A 15,725-nucleotide genomic window follows, 5' to 3' on the forward strand; every position below is an offset into this window, starting at 1 on the left:
GTTTCTTTACATTTTGCAACACGAATCTAGTACTATGTGTCATTTCCTCAAAACCCCCAAACCGACCTCTTCAATCCCTTCCTTTTCCCATGGCGTTCAAGTGGTCCGCATAGACTATTCAGCCATTACCCTTCCCTTATCCTCGGCTTTGGATTGACTTGCGCTCCCATTGCCCCACCAAACGCTGCAAAATGAAAATGAAAATGAAATGAAATTTTTGAACAATTCGAAGTTGACGACCTTGTATAGAGTTTGTTGACGTTTAATCATATTTCTCTATCTACAGGGTGTCCACTCATTTGGCTAAATAAAGTTCCTTGAGTTTTCCAGGTTTTTCCATAACTTTGGCGGATAATTTCCAAAATTATAATAAGTTAAAATGGAATTTATTTATTTATGAAATGAGTTAATTTGTAAAACAACAACAACAATTAACGTAATCGTTTTTAAAACATGATGAAACAGCTTTACCTCATTTTAGTAAGTCTAATATCACAACATTTTTAATGTCTTGAAGTTTCGTATTAGCAAAATTTTAGAAACTTTTAAGAAGTTCTATTTATCTCAGAAAAACTAGATCTAGAGATCTTTGGGAAATTCAAGAGATCTTAAGCGCAAGTCCCCGAAATTTTACCCGAGACTATTGGATAGGTTTAAAAATCTATGAGCGTGAGCTTTGACAAATTCAGGACAATTCCATGATGTGCTGAAATAAAATCGAGCACCCTCAAGATGTTCCGAGAGATTCAGTACAGAGACCTTCAGAATATTTATGAAAACTTCAGAAATATTTCAGGAACTTCACAGAAATCCAGACAGTTCCAGGGAAGTTTAAAGGTGTTCACGGGAATTCCATTTATTTTAAAGCAGAACCGAGATCGTCATTAGAATTGAGAGCCTTAGAGAAGTTCCAAGAACATCAAGACAGATAAAGGTGATACAAATTATATGAACATCCGAAAAATGTAAGAGTACTTCAAGGGTGTTATATCATGGAAATTCCAAGATCTAAACAAATTCGAAAATTTAACTAAGTTGATTAGAGAACATCAACGAAGTTCCATTAATTGAAAAAAACAATGCTAGAACTTTAACAAGCACCGATGTTAAAGAGAACTTCTAAGAAATTTAGATATTTTTAGATTGTTTCGTTATATTCAGTGAAGTTCCGAGTACTTCGAGGATGATCAGATAACATCACAAAAATCCCATTAACTTAAGGAAATTTGCAGCGACTTACTAGGAGTTCCTTGGAATTATGGGATATTCCGATAATTCTATGATAGATCTAAAAACTTAAGAAGATTCAGGGAATTATAAATATATATACTAGAAAATTTACCGGAACATTTGATCAATTTTCAGAAATTAAGGTAAGCATAGAAAACTTCAGGGCTGAACTTTCCAGGGAAAATTAGTGATTTAAGGTAAAGTTCCGTGAGCGTTTATAAACTTTATAAAACTTAAAGGCAATTCAATCAATTCCAGGAAAATTCTGGGTTCTTTAAAAAAAATACAACGATATTCAGGGCAATCTAGAGAATTTTAAGGAAATTGAGAAATATTTTGGGTAGTTTTAAAAACACCAGGAAACCTCTAGACTATTGAAGAAGCTATGAATTAGTTTCGAAAATCGACAAATCTTGAGAACTTCAGCGAAAATCATAGAACTATATTGATTATTTCGTTGCGGGAGCTTAAAGAAGTTCCTAAAATTTCAAAACAACTTCGAAAACTTCACAGAAGTACAGAGATCTTCAGAAACATTTTGAGAACTTCATAAAAGTCTATGGAACTTACGGGAAGATCCGAGAACTCCAAGAACTTATATGGACATTTCGGGACCATTTCAAATAGGTTTAGTAAAGCTCAAAAAACAAGGGAAACTTCAGGGGAGGTCAGTTCCATTGGTTTCACTGAATAAGCGGAAAATTTCAGATTTTCAGAGAACTTTAGAGATGTTAAGAAAATTATTGAGGTTTTCACATAAGTCCAGAAGTTCACCGAAGCTTAAACATTTTTAGAACAGTTCAATTAAATTTAGGGTAGTACAACAAGCTTCATGAGAACTGCAAACACATTAGAGAAGTCTCGAGAACTTCAAGAAAGATATTGATCTCGCTAAAAAGTTCAACTACAAAAAAACTTCAAGAAAGAACAGATATCCTCAGAGCAGAGATATTCCAAAGCACCTAAATTACATAACTTTAAAAAAGTTTCAGTGAATTCTTAAAACTTTAGAGAAGCTTCACGATCGTTAGGAAAATTGTGAAAACTTTAAGAAGTCCGAAAAAGTTTAGATAAGTTAAGAACAATGATGAGAAGTATTGCGAGCATCAGGCTAGTTTCTCAAACTACAAAAGAACTGCAAGGAAGTTTCATTAACTTCAGGAATATTCTGTGAACTTTCAAGTTGTTCTGAAGACCTCAGAATAGTCCATTCAATGGAGATTCCTCGTGAAAATTCGCTTGGAGTTCTCCTCATCATTCGGTTCTACCGGAACTCTCATGGAATTATTTCAGAAATTCACTTGGAACGCTTCTCTGAATTCTCTAAGCAATATCACAAGAATATAATTAGAATACTTCTCGCAACTATCCTCCGAATCCAATTTTCTTTTAATTTTCTTCTCTTCAGCAAGAAATCCTATTCTCAGAATTTTCATTGAATTCATTTCAGATTTCTATTTTAATCTAACTCCTTCCCTTGGAATTCTACTCACATTGAAGGCCTCCTAAGAATTCATTGTCATTTGTTTGGCAATCTCTCCTGGAATTATTTTCCGAATTTCTTTGAAGATCTGGAGTTATTCTTAGATTTAACTGCAATCCTTCTTTTAGCATCCCCATCACCCCCTAAATATTCACCATAAAATTACGAGGACTTATGCTCCGATTTCAAATGTGTGAATTTAACTAAGAACATTGAATGTTTTTATTTTAAAATGAATTCTTATCTTTGGAATATCCTTAGTAAGCAGATTATTGAATTTTTTGAGTAATGATAAGATTCCTTGCGACTTTCAGGTATTTTCAGGGGAAATAAAGGTCTACAAAAAATCTCGGTTTTCAAGTTTTTTTTTCAGGTAGTAGACACTTGGAGGTTTAGTTATAAACTTTCTATTGAATCTTTCGCTCAAAAGGTTCCTATCGTACATATTTAAGTGTTTATGAGATTCTAATTCGCCTAATTTTCTTCCCTTAGGTCACTTTTTAGTCACTTTTTTACAACTATAAGTCACTATTTGATCACTTTTTTCTTCAACATGGTCACTAAAACCACTATTTTTGACAGCATTGATCGCTACCAGCCCAGTTAAATTGAATTCCTTCCATTTTGAAGCTCCACCGTCTATGGCGATAGTGCTGCCCCCGGATCATATGCTGAATGCGAAAATATTGGAAGTTCTAGTGAAAATATCTGAAAATTCTAGACTTTCGGGGAAGTTTAAAGATCTTGAAGAATGATTTAGGGCTTTATCAACCAGGTGGAAGGAGACCTACCGAGTGAATGAAAATAAGATATTGGTAATCCGTTTCCTACAGCTCTTGAAACACCCACGTTGGTGAAGTTTGTGATCTTCATTTAACTGAATTCTGTAAGGTTTACATTTGGTTAAGTTTCGTACTAAATTTTTCCAATGCACTAACACAAGAAAATCGTCTCGTGCTGTTAGTTAGCCTGAATTTTAAATCAGAAGTAGATGAGTTGTCATGAAAAGTTTTCCAGATAGATAAGAGCTATATTTTGATACTATTAGAACCTCCCTTGATTTCTAAATTTTGATCTAGATCAGTTCTAGTTTTTGGTAAAATCGCAGTAGACCGCGCTTGAAAGCTGACGTATTTTTCCTTTGCTGCGTGTTTTCGTCAGCGAATTAAACATTGTTTGCTGCTGAAATTTAGTTACAAGTGTTCATAAAGTTATCATTTAGTGATACATCGTGTTTTGCCTGTGTTTGCCTTGAGTTATTTGTTGACCTTGAATCTAAACTCCAAAATCTAAGACGCAGCTTCACTTCCATTATTCGGTGTCGGTTTTCTTTGCCTCCCGGGAGTCCGGTTCTCCGAGTTCGGATGCCACACTTTCGGCGTGTAGTTTTGTTCTATTGAAAGATTCGTCACCGTGGGCGTGTTTGAACTCGGCCCGGGAACGTGCTGATAATGTGTCCGTCGCGTGTTTTGATGGTGATTCGGTGGCCGATGTTACCGTAAATAAGCAAGTTTTTCACTTGCAAAAGTGTTCGGCTACTGGTATCTCGCCAGTGTCGGAGATTGTGAGCAATCTGAAGGACGCACTGCTGGATACGCCATAGACTGGACGACTGGTAGCTGGTGGCCGCGAAATGTTCATGGGGAAAGCTCTAGACCCGAACCTCCTCCCAGATTACCACGGCAATGCAAGACAAATTGTGTTCTTCGAAGGAAGGATTAATTAACATGGTGAGACCAGTCCAAATACTTTTTACAATTATAAAAAAAAAAACATAAACTAAATACGTGCCAGGATTCAAAAGAACATTTTGAAACTGGAAGTGCGTGTGTTATACTATATCCAATTGATAGAGGTAATACATACATGCGGGGCTTATTTTAAGTGAAAGTAACCTCGGAATGGGCGTGACTCTCCAGACATTCTGAAATGGGTTGCTGGATCTACAATAGAGCTATCACCTTCTAACTCCCGGACTAAAGCTGTCTACAATTACCATAAATGCGACATTGTAGAGAGAGTTCTTCCATTAACACTGCCGGCCAGTGGGGGTTAGAGGGAATACACACACACACAGAAGTAGATGAGTTGTCATGCTAATTCATTCGATTGCTTCCCTCGACATTTTAAAAATAATCTCAAAAGATGTTCTTATGATATGGGATAGGAGCACCGTTCAAATATGCAATACCGAAAATACCGGTTTTATATGCACAAAAAATCGGTTTTCGGTATTTTTTATAAATATATATTTTAAATTTTATTGTTAACTTGAATTGAAATTTATTATCCCCTCCCCATGGACATGGAGGTTGACGGCCCAACAAACAATTGCCTATTGAAGAAACGACTTCTTGACGATTTTATTCCACTTCATGCTTAATAATAATTGTACTATTTTTAATAATAACTTCTGTTCAGGCTTTGTTCACACAAATCTGGAGAATTTATTCAACCTCAACATCGAAATATTTGGTGTTGAATAAGGTATGTCGAGAAGCTTTTATTCGACTAAAAAGAGTTGTAACAGAGCGTTTATTAGACATCATTTACTTCCTTAAACAGCGATGGTATAAAGGTGTATATAGACGCGTGATTCTCATGTGAAATAATGTTTAATAAGACACTATTATACATTTAATATTAAACGATTATTCAACTACGGAATAATTAATCCGAAAATAAGAACGACACAGAAGAGCAGGGTTGTGTTCTCGTCAGTGATTGTTGTGTCATTTATTTCGGTCGAAGCACGCGCACCCACCATTAATTAATTAATTTAGCTTTATTTAGGAGGCTTTCAAGCCTTAGGCTGGTCGCGCACCCACCATACAAGATCTAGAAAATCTATTACATACATACATACACACACATGTCGTTTTATATGGGATTCGAACCATGACCTTCCGATCACCAGCCGCTTGCCTTGCCATCTGAGCTATCCTAGATTACATCATATGGGCAGCTAAATAAGCAATAAAAGCTTGCATCTGAAAACCTATCAGCACTTCCAGCCGTAACTCTAGCTAATTCAAGGAGATGTGAGAATGATTAATTCATTCATAGTTGTTTAACATTAGACCAACGTTATCTCTCCATCTCTCTAATTTTGATGCAAAGGATGCTATTATTTTCGATAGATCTATGAATTGGTTCTCCTGAGTGATACGATTTATGATTACGATTTAAATTAATTAGGCGTAGAAAATAAATAAAAAAAGGGTTGAGGCTGGGATTGAACTCACGACCTTCTACTTGGAAAGCGGAAACGGTAACCACTATGCTACCAATTTCGTTTTGTTGTTAGCCTGGAGCAGTGTTGTGGAATAATGAATGAATACGCCGTTTGTAAAGCATTTACAAAGCATGCAATTAAAACATGGACGCATAGTGGTATAAGAGCTATTATGCTGACTGTTTTCACCTTTATTCAGCAATATTGTTAAGCAATGCAATGGAATCTAGTAATGGAGCTAGAAAACAATTATTGGACGTTTAATAAAGCATGTTATTAAATCAATTGAAACAGTCGGATTAAAGCGTCAATGTATGTGCAAATTACACTTATTCAGTATGGTATTAGATCAAACTTCTGGTGTTGAATCAGGAAGACAGTCATCGTTTGTAAAGATTTTAATAAGTATATTAATCAAATCAGAGCAATGAGCGGAATAAAGGCGCATCATCGATCTCAATGAGGTTTTCTGAGCACATAATTTGACAACCTGTTTTATTCAGCATTGTACACTGTTATAAAGCATTTATTCAATCTATATGCTTATTTGTTACTCTGAATTGTTTTTGGGCAGTGTTGTGGAATAATGAATCCAATACGTCGTTTATAAAGCATTCAACTAAAACATTGACGCATAGTGGTATAAGAGCTATTTTGCTGACTGTATTCACCTTTAGACAGCAATATTGTAAAGCAACGCAATGAAATCTAATAATGGAGCTAGAAAACATTTATAAGACGTCTAATAAAGCATTTTATTAAAGCAATTGAAAACAGTCAAATTAAAGCGACAATGTATGTGCAAATTACACTTATTCAGTTTGTTATTAGATCAAACTTCTGGTTCTGAATCAAGAAGACAGTCAACGTTTATAAAGCTTTTAATAAGTAAATTAATCATATCAGAGCAAACGGCGGAATAAAGGCGCATCTATCGATCTCAATGAACTTTTTTCAGCACATAATTCGACATCCTGTTTTATTCAGCATTGTACACTGTTATACAGCATTTATTCAATGTGTATGCTTATTTGTGACTGTGAATTGTTTGTTGGGGGTACTGAAGCAAAGGGTTATGTTTGATTTCTTTATATTTGGAACGATGATGATTTCCTATAGTGACACATATCACCTTCTTAATGCTTCAGTATACCTCAAACGATTAATTCTTGGTTGTTAATAGAACTTCCTTGATGAAATCGGCTGCTTCAGCAGACTGAGCAATTCGGATTATAGTATCAGATTTGTTATGTATACAGAGGAACTGGGAGGGCTTATTAGAAACTTCTCACCAATAAAGTAATGATCTTCTAGTAAATTTTGCATATAATTTTATTAAAATTTTATTTTATTTTAGCATATTAGTTTTGTTACAGTCAATTGGCATTAGCATACGATACAAAAGATTTAATATTACTTCCTGGTTTTTGTGTAAAATAATCAATAATACCTTAGAAAGATTTTTCAAGTTTTTGTGATCTGATAGATTTCCCAGTTTGGTAAGAAGTTTCGAAGCTAACGCATGTCCACAGGCTTAATAGAAAGATAGGCAGAAAAAGTGTATCATGAAGAATGGTTGCATGCAGGGTTTCTTCCACTCACTTGCTATAGATGAGTGATTTTCGAAGTTTTGAATTCGTTAGATGTTGTAATAGGGATTTGTGTTTGTTGGATGCGGGAGGAGATTGGAGGGCCGGTGTTTGACGCATAGAGCCGTCAATTTCGCCTTCAGAGTGTCGCAGTCGGCGGTTTTATGATTCATGGGCGCTCGCGATTCGTAGAATAGTTGATTGTGGGTTGATTTGACGGGTTTTGTGTGTCGGACGTTTGTCTTTTGCCCTCTTCTTGTGTCTATCATGTGCAAGATATTATTATAGCGTCAAATGGTTTTCAGATTCCTGGTTGAGTGAAATACATTTGTGAGAATATCTTTTTGAGATTTTAGTAGTCAGATTTTAGCAGTAGTCAAAAAATGTGGATAGTAAGTTAGATATGTTATGGTATGGACTTCTGCAACGTTTTTTGTTTGTTTGCTTTTTTTAATTTTTTTTAGTTAATTATTCTTGAACGCAGTTAAAACTAGGAGATGAGGAAGAAATATAATCATTTGGTGCAAACACAAAAACACATATCCACACACACAGATACACAAACACATCATGACATTAGACAAAAAAACATACAGACATTAAAATTGACGTACGAATGAGAAGAAGACATAGACAAAGACAGACCAACGATTACCGAAACATAAAGATTTTCAAGAAGATTATGATTAATCAATATCGTGAATCCGGTGTTTAATTGGTCACCATAGACTAATCCGTCCGGCATCGTAGTCACTTGAAAAATTTTCTCATCAACCCCGATCATTGGGGATGAAAAAAAAAAGAAAAAGAAAGTGAGCCAAAAATAATAATGATTTTCTTCGGGACCCAGTGGTCTTAGAGTTACCTCTATGGTATTACCATAGAGGTAACTCTAAGACCACTGGGTTCCGAAGAAAATCATTATTATTTTTGGCTCACTCAGTACCAGAACAACGGTCCCAAGCAGTCCCAAGCTATTTCACTCACCCCTGCATGTTCTGCATGAATCCACACACCCCTGATGTTATCTGTCAAACTTTCATAGCGAATCAAAACAAACATAGTGTAGTAATAGAATTTCAACTAGAATAGGGTACGTTAATCGTTTGCTTGGGACCAATAGGCTACTAAAGTGGTGAGCCAATTTAAAATCGTTAGTTTCGTATTGATTGCTGGTATTACCATCCCTACTATGATGAAGTGTCATAACATTGCTCAAATTATTCATGAAGGTCGTGATACAGTGATGGCATAATCATTATCAAATTGATATTTTCTCGTTCTCATACGCTCTCAATATCACGCGTGATATTGGAGCAAAATATCATGCTTGATATTGATTTTACAAGCTCCTTTGATATCCAGCTTCCCATGCTCGGTAATGGCCCCATTCTAGTCAAAATTATAGTACTACACTATGTTTGTTTTGATTCGCTATGAAAGTTTGACAGATAAAATGAGGGGTTATTGGTTTTTCCTATGTTTCGAGGGGTGAATCGATTAGCTTGGGACCGAAGAGAGTACCAGAGCTGAGCCAAAAAGTTGAGCACGTTATTTCGAGACCTTCTAGTCTTAGAGTTACCTCTATGATAGTACCAGAGCTGAGCCAAAAAGTTGAGTATGTTCTGAAAACATTCTAGGAGTGCAGCAATTCAGAACATTTGATGTATATAAAAGTCCAGCAAAATTTGTAGAAGTTCATGAAACTTCATAGAACCTAAGTGAAATTCATTGCATTATATATCCTAAGGATAATTCTCACATTTTGAATAACCGATTTCAACGAATGTCTACGAAGTTTCTTCTTGAAGGTCTATGAAATGATTCGGGATCCTCATAAAATTTTGGGAAACCTCGTTGTAGCGGCGCCGGTGGTGTAGTGGTAAGCGTGACTACCTCTCACCCCAACATGCCTGGGTTCAATCTCCCGGGATGTTCTGAGGCATAACATCTCTGATCACGCCTTCCTTCGGAAGGGAAAGCCGTTGGTCCCCGGTTCATGAGTTGATGGGTCTATAGGTAGGGTCCAGGTGAGGGAGCTGCCTGCCTGGCGTCGGTAGCATTTGTGTTCAGCACGGAAAACAAGATCGACGGAAAACAAACCAAGAAAAAAAACTCGTTGTACTTAAGGGAATTTTGTTTAATTTGCAATTTGTGTCCGCTCGGTTATCATCTTTCATTCTGGGAGGGGCCTAAGCTGAGTCACATAATTTTAGTTTGAATTAATTTAAACAAAAAGACTTAGTGTTAAAAAGTTCCTATACATACTTAATAGGTATACATCTGCAATTAAACAGAAATTTTTAATTTTCATCATGAGTGACATTATGCCTAGTGATTTATGATTCGAAAGTAATCAGAGTTTGATGCCGCTACTACAGCGTCACCTTATCGTACAATGTATTCAACCGAATAATAGACCACCTTGTCAAACGTAAGTTAATTTCCAACCTTATCTTATCAACAGGTTTCTGCCTGAAAGCATTCCGGAAGGATACACGGGAGAAGTTTTTCATCAACATCTGCCAAACCGATGGTATTCCAGCACCGGATGACATCACCGATGACCAGCTGATGGCTATTTTGAACGATGGCACACCGAGCTCGTTCAAAATCCCAATGAGCATCACCCAGCCTCGCATCATGAAGGACAACTCGGACAGGCAATGTCAGGTGTCTGACATTGCCGTAAATTCCACTTTTTTCAAGAAGATCGAATCCGGAGGATTGATGCGAGATTTTCTGATAACGATTGTTCTGGAAGGAATCGATTCCAAGTATAATATTGCACTCGAGGAGACCGATTGGATTGTGTTGAAGAACAAGAAGTTTGTTGACAAGCTGACCGCTCACAACATTCAAAACCGGGATGTGAAAACGGTGCTGGAAAGCTACAAGAACCCTACGAACGCTGATAAGAGCAAGATACAGGAGCTGGAAATCCCGTCCCAGTTGGGTGACAATACTACCAGACCGAAAAAGAAGCTCATTGAAGAGATCGATCCGGTCACAATCAAAACGATGAAGGACGTTCGGAACAAGATGTCCGGCAAGGATGAGCATGTTCCGAATCCAACAAAGATAGCGATTTCTCCACGGAAACCCGACTGTCGATTGTTTCGCGAACCTGCGGCCGGTAAGGCAAAAATGCTGATAGGAGAGTTTTATCTACCGGAATGTGTACGTTGATTTCGTTGATTGCCAGAAAATGTTGTAGAAACATAACTTCTCGCATGTTCATTTATTTACAGACATCTGCCAAAGAATTCACTTTGGATGTTGGAGAGGATAGAATTCTGCTGGAAGCAAGAAAGAAAGGATATCTGCTGGATGCGTTTGTTGACTACCAGATCGATTCAACCCGAGTAATTGCCCAATTCAACACTGACACTAAGGTAACGAATAAGTATCCACTGAAAAGATGAATCTTTACTTTCCTATCTCACACCCTCTGATACCGTTTTGCAGATGCTCAATGTGATTATGCCGGTCATTTCGTACTAAAGCGAAGTTACAAAAGGAGAGACAGCAATATTGGACTCATTCTTAATAAAATATTAACTAGAAGGTAAGCGATGATAAATAATTCACTGAGGAAAACCCTAATTTTTCCGATTCATCAAATAGAACAAAAGAAGAACCCTGAATGCTGTGGATTTTCTCTACCAATCTAAAACCAAATTCATTACCAATTTAATGCACCGTGATATTTGAATATTGTATTCTGCAAAGCGGATGAAAAATATGCAACTCACCTCCTTCGCATGGTTTGACTATTTCGATTTGGCTACCTGTGTCAAACATGCAATAATTTTACAGCATAAATGCGTAGGTTAATAAAGATAAATTGCAAGCAATCATTAAAACTAGTGTATAGCCATTTGGAATACTTTATTGCAACGAAACGATTTCGTTGCCATCCACTTCTGGTTCGTCTTCTTCGCTATCATCTTCTACTTTTTGTCCTAGCTTCTTCAACGACTGCCGATAGCTTCTCATCTTGGTCTCCTGATCAGTGAGCAGCTCCATCAAGTCTTCCTGGTCCTTTTGCAACTTTTCCAAGTCGCTCTTGCCCTCTTCGGCGGATTTTTCCGCTTCGGTGACTCGCTGTCGTAGTTTTTCCATATCGCTCAACAGCCGTCTGTTTTCCGTATCGAAGTAGCTCACTCTCGACTGTTGTTCCTGTTGTTGCACTGAGAGCGCCGCCAGTTGGCCTTCGAGGACCTCCACCTGATGATTCAGGTTCTCTCCTTGCGTGGGAAGCAAATGGAATGGAGATTGCTGTAGGCTTTTTTGCAAATCCGACGCTGCTTGCAGTTGAGCCTTTAGCAGAATGTTTTGATCCGAAAGTTGAGCGTTGGTGTTTTGCGCTTGTTCAAGTTGTGCCTGTTGGAAAGATTGAGATTGATGAACTTCGAGATTGTAGAAAATATGTCTCGTCAACTAATCGTCTCCATACCTTCAACTGCATATTTTCAGTTTCAACATTTTTCATTTGTTCTTGCAATTTCTGCAGTCGGCTGTCTTGATCTCGTATGATATCTTTGTACTGTCCTACCAATCCGGATGCCTCCTGACTTAGCGTTAGCTCGGTAATGTTTTCTGCTCCGCTGCCGTAACCATTTACCGTAATAGTGATGACAGCTGAAAAGTAGCAGAACAATTTATCAAATTTTAAGGAAATCGACGATTCAATTTTCTTAAAAGTATTACGTTTGTTTTTTATTTTTTTTTTTTTTGACGAAAGTCTCAGCAGAATCATGACGATTTTTTTAAGTCCGAGATCTCAAAACGGTGTCTCTGGAATTCTAAAACAATTTTTAATTCAAATTTCTCACTTTCCAAAATTCGGTTTAAGGAATCCATCCCAGTAGCGTTACTGGCGTTTCAAAAATTTCAATCCCGGCACCTTGAAAAACTTTCGAGATCTCTTAGCTACCTACAACAAAATTGCATAATTTGCTGCCGTCTTTAAAATTGTTTTTTAAATCTTCTAATAAATTATGTTGTTTCTGAATTATTTTGGGCCTCTCCCTGTGTGCATCGTGACCCAATTCCTAAACCGTTACTGTACATCTAGATACTTACATTCCATGGCTTTAAACAATTTGCAAAACTCGTAATCCAACAGTAAATCCGTACTGGAGCGTATCCTTATCTGCGGTTGCTTGGCTGATCGACTATAGTTCTCATGCTTCGAGACCTCGCCCAACTTGGTGCTGTACGTTTCCAGTCCGATGCGTTTGATCAGCAGCTGGCAAAGATCTTCCCGCTTACTTCCCTGAACGCTGTTGTCGTTGAACTGGATGCAAATTCCCATCAGAAAGGCGCACAGACCCTGAATCAGGTATTCATTGTCGTCGTGCTCGTTGGCAGCTATTTGCGCAATCAGGTACGCTACGCTTCCCGGAGACGATAGGAATGTTTTGACGGCCAGTTGACAGTGGCTTAACCAGACGGCCAAAAACATCAGCAGTGCCACCTTGCTCTGGAATTTACAGTTGGCTTGTTGAAGCAGCTGCGTGCATTGCTGAAGGAGTGACACCGGAGTACTTCCAACCGAAGTAGCCAACAGCACACGTAGCAACTGTTCCTTTTGAGTTGGATTCTCCAAAAGAGCATGTGCCAACGATACCGCTGAAAACCAGTTGGAAAGAGGATCGGTACTGAACAATCCTCCGCAGAGTAGCTGCCCGGAAGTTAGTGAAGAAACTTGTGCTGTCGACGGAAGCAATGTCTGAACAAGCGCATTTTGACCAGATTCGTTTTTGTACAGATAGCTCTGGAAGCAGTATAGTACGGCGCAGCGCAATGGCAAGGGCTGTTTCTCGTTAACCATCGACATCAGCAGAACTATAAGCGCTGGTCGCGGAGGATTACTGGGAGCCATAACCGAATTGAAGTACTCCTGATTATTCACATCCCCTCGAATCACCTCTGCCACTGTGTTGATCGTTTCCGTGAGAATATCCGGCGATACACCGCTACCCATAATGATATTGCAAAGTCCTTCCAAAAGCCCTGAACTGCGCATCGCTTTCTGGCATGAAGAAACCACTTGTTGAGAGTTACTCGGACTAACCAACGATCTCACTATCTGTAACATGCGCAGCAAGTTAGAAATCTTTTGCGGCGTCATGCCCATCTCTTCCTGTTCCGGTGGAATAGCAAACATCGGAGCCAAACGCTGAATGTAGGAACCCTCTTTGAAAAACTGCTGGTTACTCGGATTATTTTTCAGCAAATTCAACATCAGCAGCAAACAGTCCTCAACTACGATTCCACCGTCCGAACTTCCTTCCTCCTTTATCACATCGAACAATCTGTCGAACGCATTCTCAAACGCCACAATCTTCTGAATGTTGGCATTTCCCTTGGTAAGTTGAATCAACAGCAGTAAAGCGTCATTCCTTATCACCTCACGACTGTCAATAAGTAGATCCATCAGTTTCGACACGCCCATTGGACTGACCAGCACGATCTCCTGAATCTCCTTAGGCTTATTCGCTAGCAAACCGGTCAGCAACTTGATGGCTGACCATCGCACTCGGAAATCGTACTCCTCCAAGCTGTTCAGCACCAGGGTTACATTTTCACTAGATTTGATGAAAATCTCCGTAAACTGTTCTCCAATGTTGACCGTAATGTTCGGATTATCTGCTTCCTCTTCGAAAGGTTCCCTCGAAGTGACATGACACAAGGTGTCCAAACAATAGCCAATAATTTCCGCATCGGCACGGTCCATCTCCATCACTTGCAGCAAAGCAGGGAATCCTTGGACTCCCACTTCCACTCGGTACTTTTTCGATAGAGCCCTCAACGCCCGGCAAGCATCACGACGGTCTTCCAGTAACGTCGAAGAGCTGACACGCTCAACCAAACGCTCCACCTAGCAAATGATAACACAACACATTTTCTGTTAGGTACCTGCTTACTGATAACACAGATTACATTGGCGAGTGAAAGTTGGAAACCGGATACTTACGGTTTCGGCACCGGTGGGTAGAGTGCCGGGCTCTTGCGAACCCAGCACTGTTTGGAGGCCACTTTTCAGAAAGTTCATTAATCGGATTCGGCAGGAACTCGGCAATTTATATTCCTATCGAGAAAATTGATTTCTCCTTGCGTGTAGATTTAGAAATTCTGCGGCCAGAGAAAAACTTACACGTCAATATTTTCGGCTTTGTTTTGATATTTGACCAGAGACTGAGTACGACATGGAGTTGTACCCACTGCACAGTTGACTAGAAAGGTGATTTAACAGGACAAAAATTGCATTAACAATAAATTATAGAGTTGGTTGGAAATGCTAACATGAAGCTTTAGTGTGATGATTTATTAGCTAGAGAATGATCTTTAGAAGAGGGTAGGTGGATAGTTCCGTTAGAATACGGCAGTATGAAAATTGAATAGAAGTTGAAAATGAGCGAAGGGCCATTAAAGCGACAGTTTTCAAGATAGACGCACATTTTTGCCTAGCCCGTACGATGTACGCGGGGACTTGAAGTATGTCTCCAAGTCCACAGGCAAAAATGTGCGTCCCTCTTGTTGCTCATAAACTGACTGCGGCTGCGGAATAGTTCTAGCGACGTTTTCATCACTACCTAAAGCCCCACGTTGGGAGAGCATTTCCAGTCGATGGTGTGTTATAATGCAGTTCTTCTTTACCCAACTATTGTGTTGCTCCTCTCGTCATGACCAACGTGATCATCTCAGAGAGAAAGCAGTAGGGTGGTTGTTGCGTGCTGTACCATCATCAGCATTGTTGACGGCTACTCCCGCCTTGAGTTGTTACATTCAAAGTGTTTTTTTATGTTACTTCATACGCGAAGTTAACAATCTTAATGAATGGCCCGAACGCAATGATAGCGGAAGCGGAACGGCAGCGATACGCCTTTTTAATAGAAACATCGATCGATTCAACCTCTGGTGGTGAATATGAGAACGTCAAAAAGAACGTTGTGATCAGAAATTTTTGCCGTGAGACATTGGAAGCGGAACACTTTTTCACTTTTCCTGATAAATTGATTCATCTGAGATGCTCGAAAATTTGATCTTTAGTTAAAAAATTTAATTATATATCATTTTTGTAAGCATTCTGCTAGAGTTCAGGAATATTTTTGTTGAGAAAAATGCAAAATTCCAATAGTGCCTTAGTGGCTAAAATCTTCCGGATTTCTTGTGTGTG

At 38.5% G+C, this 15,725-nt stretch overlaps 2 protein-coding genes across 2 annotated transcripts in view; one reads left to right on the forward strand and one right to left on the reverse strand.

Moving 5' to 3' along the window:
- The window catches only part of Pih1D1 (PIH1 domain containing 1), a 33,270-nt gene extending 22,165 nt beyond the window's left edge, over positions 1-11,105 (forward strand). The window contains exons 3-5 of the mRNA XM_065216635.1: positions 10,005-10,717; positions 10,789-10,932; positions 11,006-11,105. Of these exons, the coding sequence (XP_065072707.1) occupies positions 10,005-10,717; positions 10,789-10,932; positions 11,006-11,041 (893 nt within the window). The 3' untranslated portion in view covers positions 11,042-11,105. The remainder of the gene's footprint in view (positions 1-10,004; positions 10,718-10,788; positions 10,933-11,005) is intronic.
- Positions 11,106-11,180: 75 nt separating this feature from the next.
- On the reverse strand, positions 11,181-14,703 carry p115 (General vesicular transport factor p115). Its single transcript, XM_065216634.1, has 4 exons — positions 14,523-14,703; positions 12,626-14,426; positions 11,997-12,181; positions 11,181-11,923 (listed from the first exon to the last, which is right to left on the reverse strand). The coding sequence occupies exons 1-4, from the start codon at positions 14,598-14,600 to the stop codon at positions 11,429-11,431; spliced, it is 2,559 nt and encodes an 852-aa protein (XP_065072706.1). The 5' UTR covers positions 14,601-14,703; the 3' UTR covers positions 11,181-11,428.
- Positions 14,704-15,725: the final 1,022 nt, after the last annotated feature.

Source organism: Ochlerotatus camptorhynchus, unplaced genomic scaffold, assembly GCF_037179485.1.
Source record: "Ochlerotatus camptorhynchus isolate MF236.1 unplaced genomic scaffold, CSIRO-AGI_Acam_v1.1 ptg000065l, whole genome shotgun sequence".
In the NCBI taxonomy this organism is placed as follows: Eukaryota; Metazoa; Arthropoda; class Insecta; order Diptera; family Culicidae; genus Ochlerotatus; species Ochlerotatus camptorhynchus.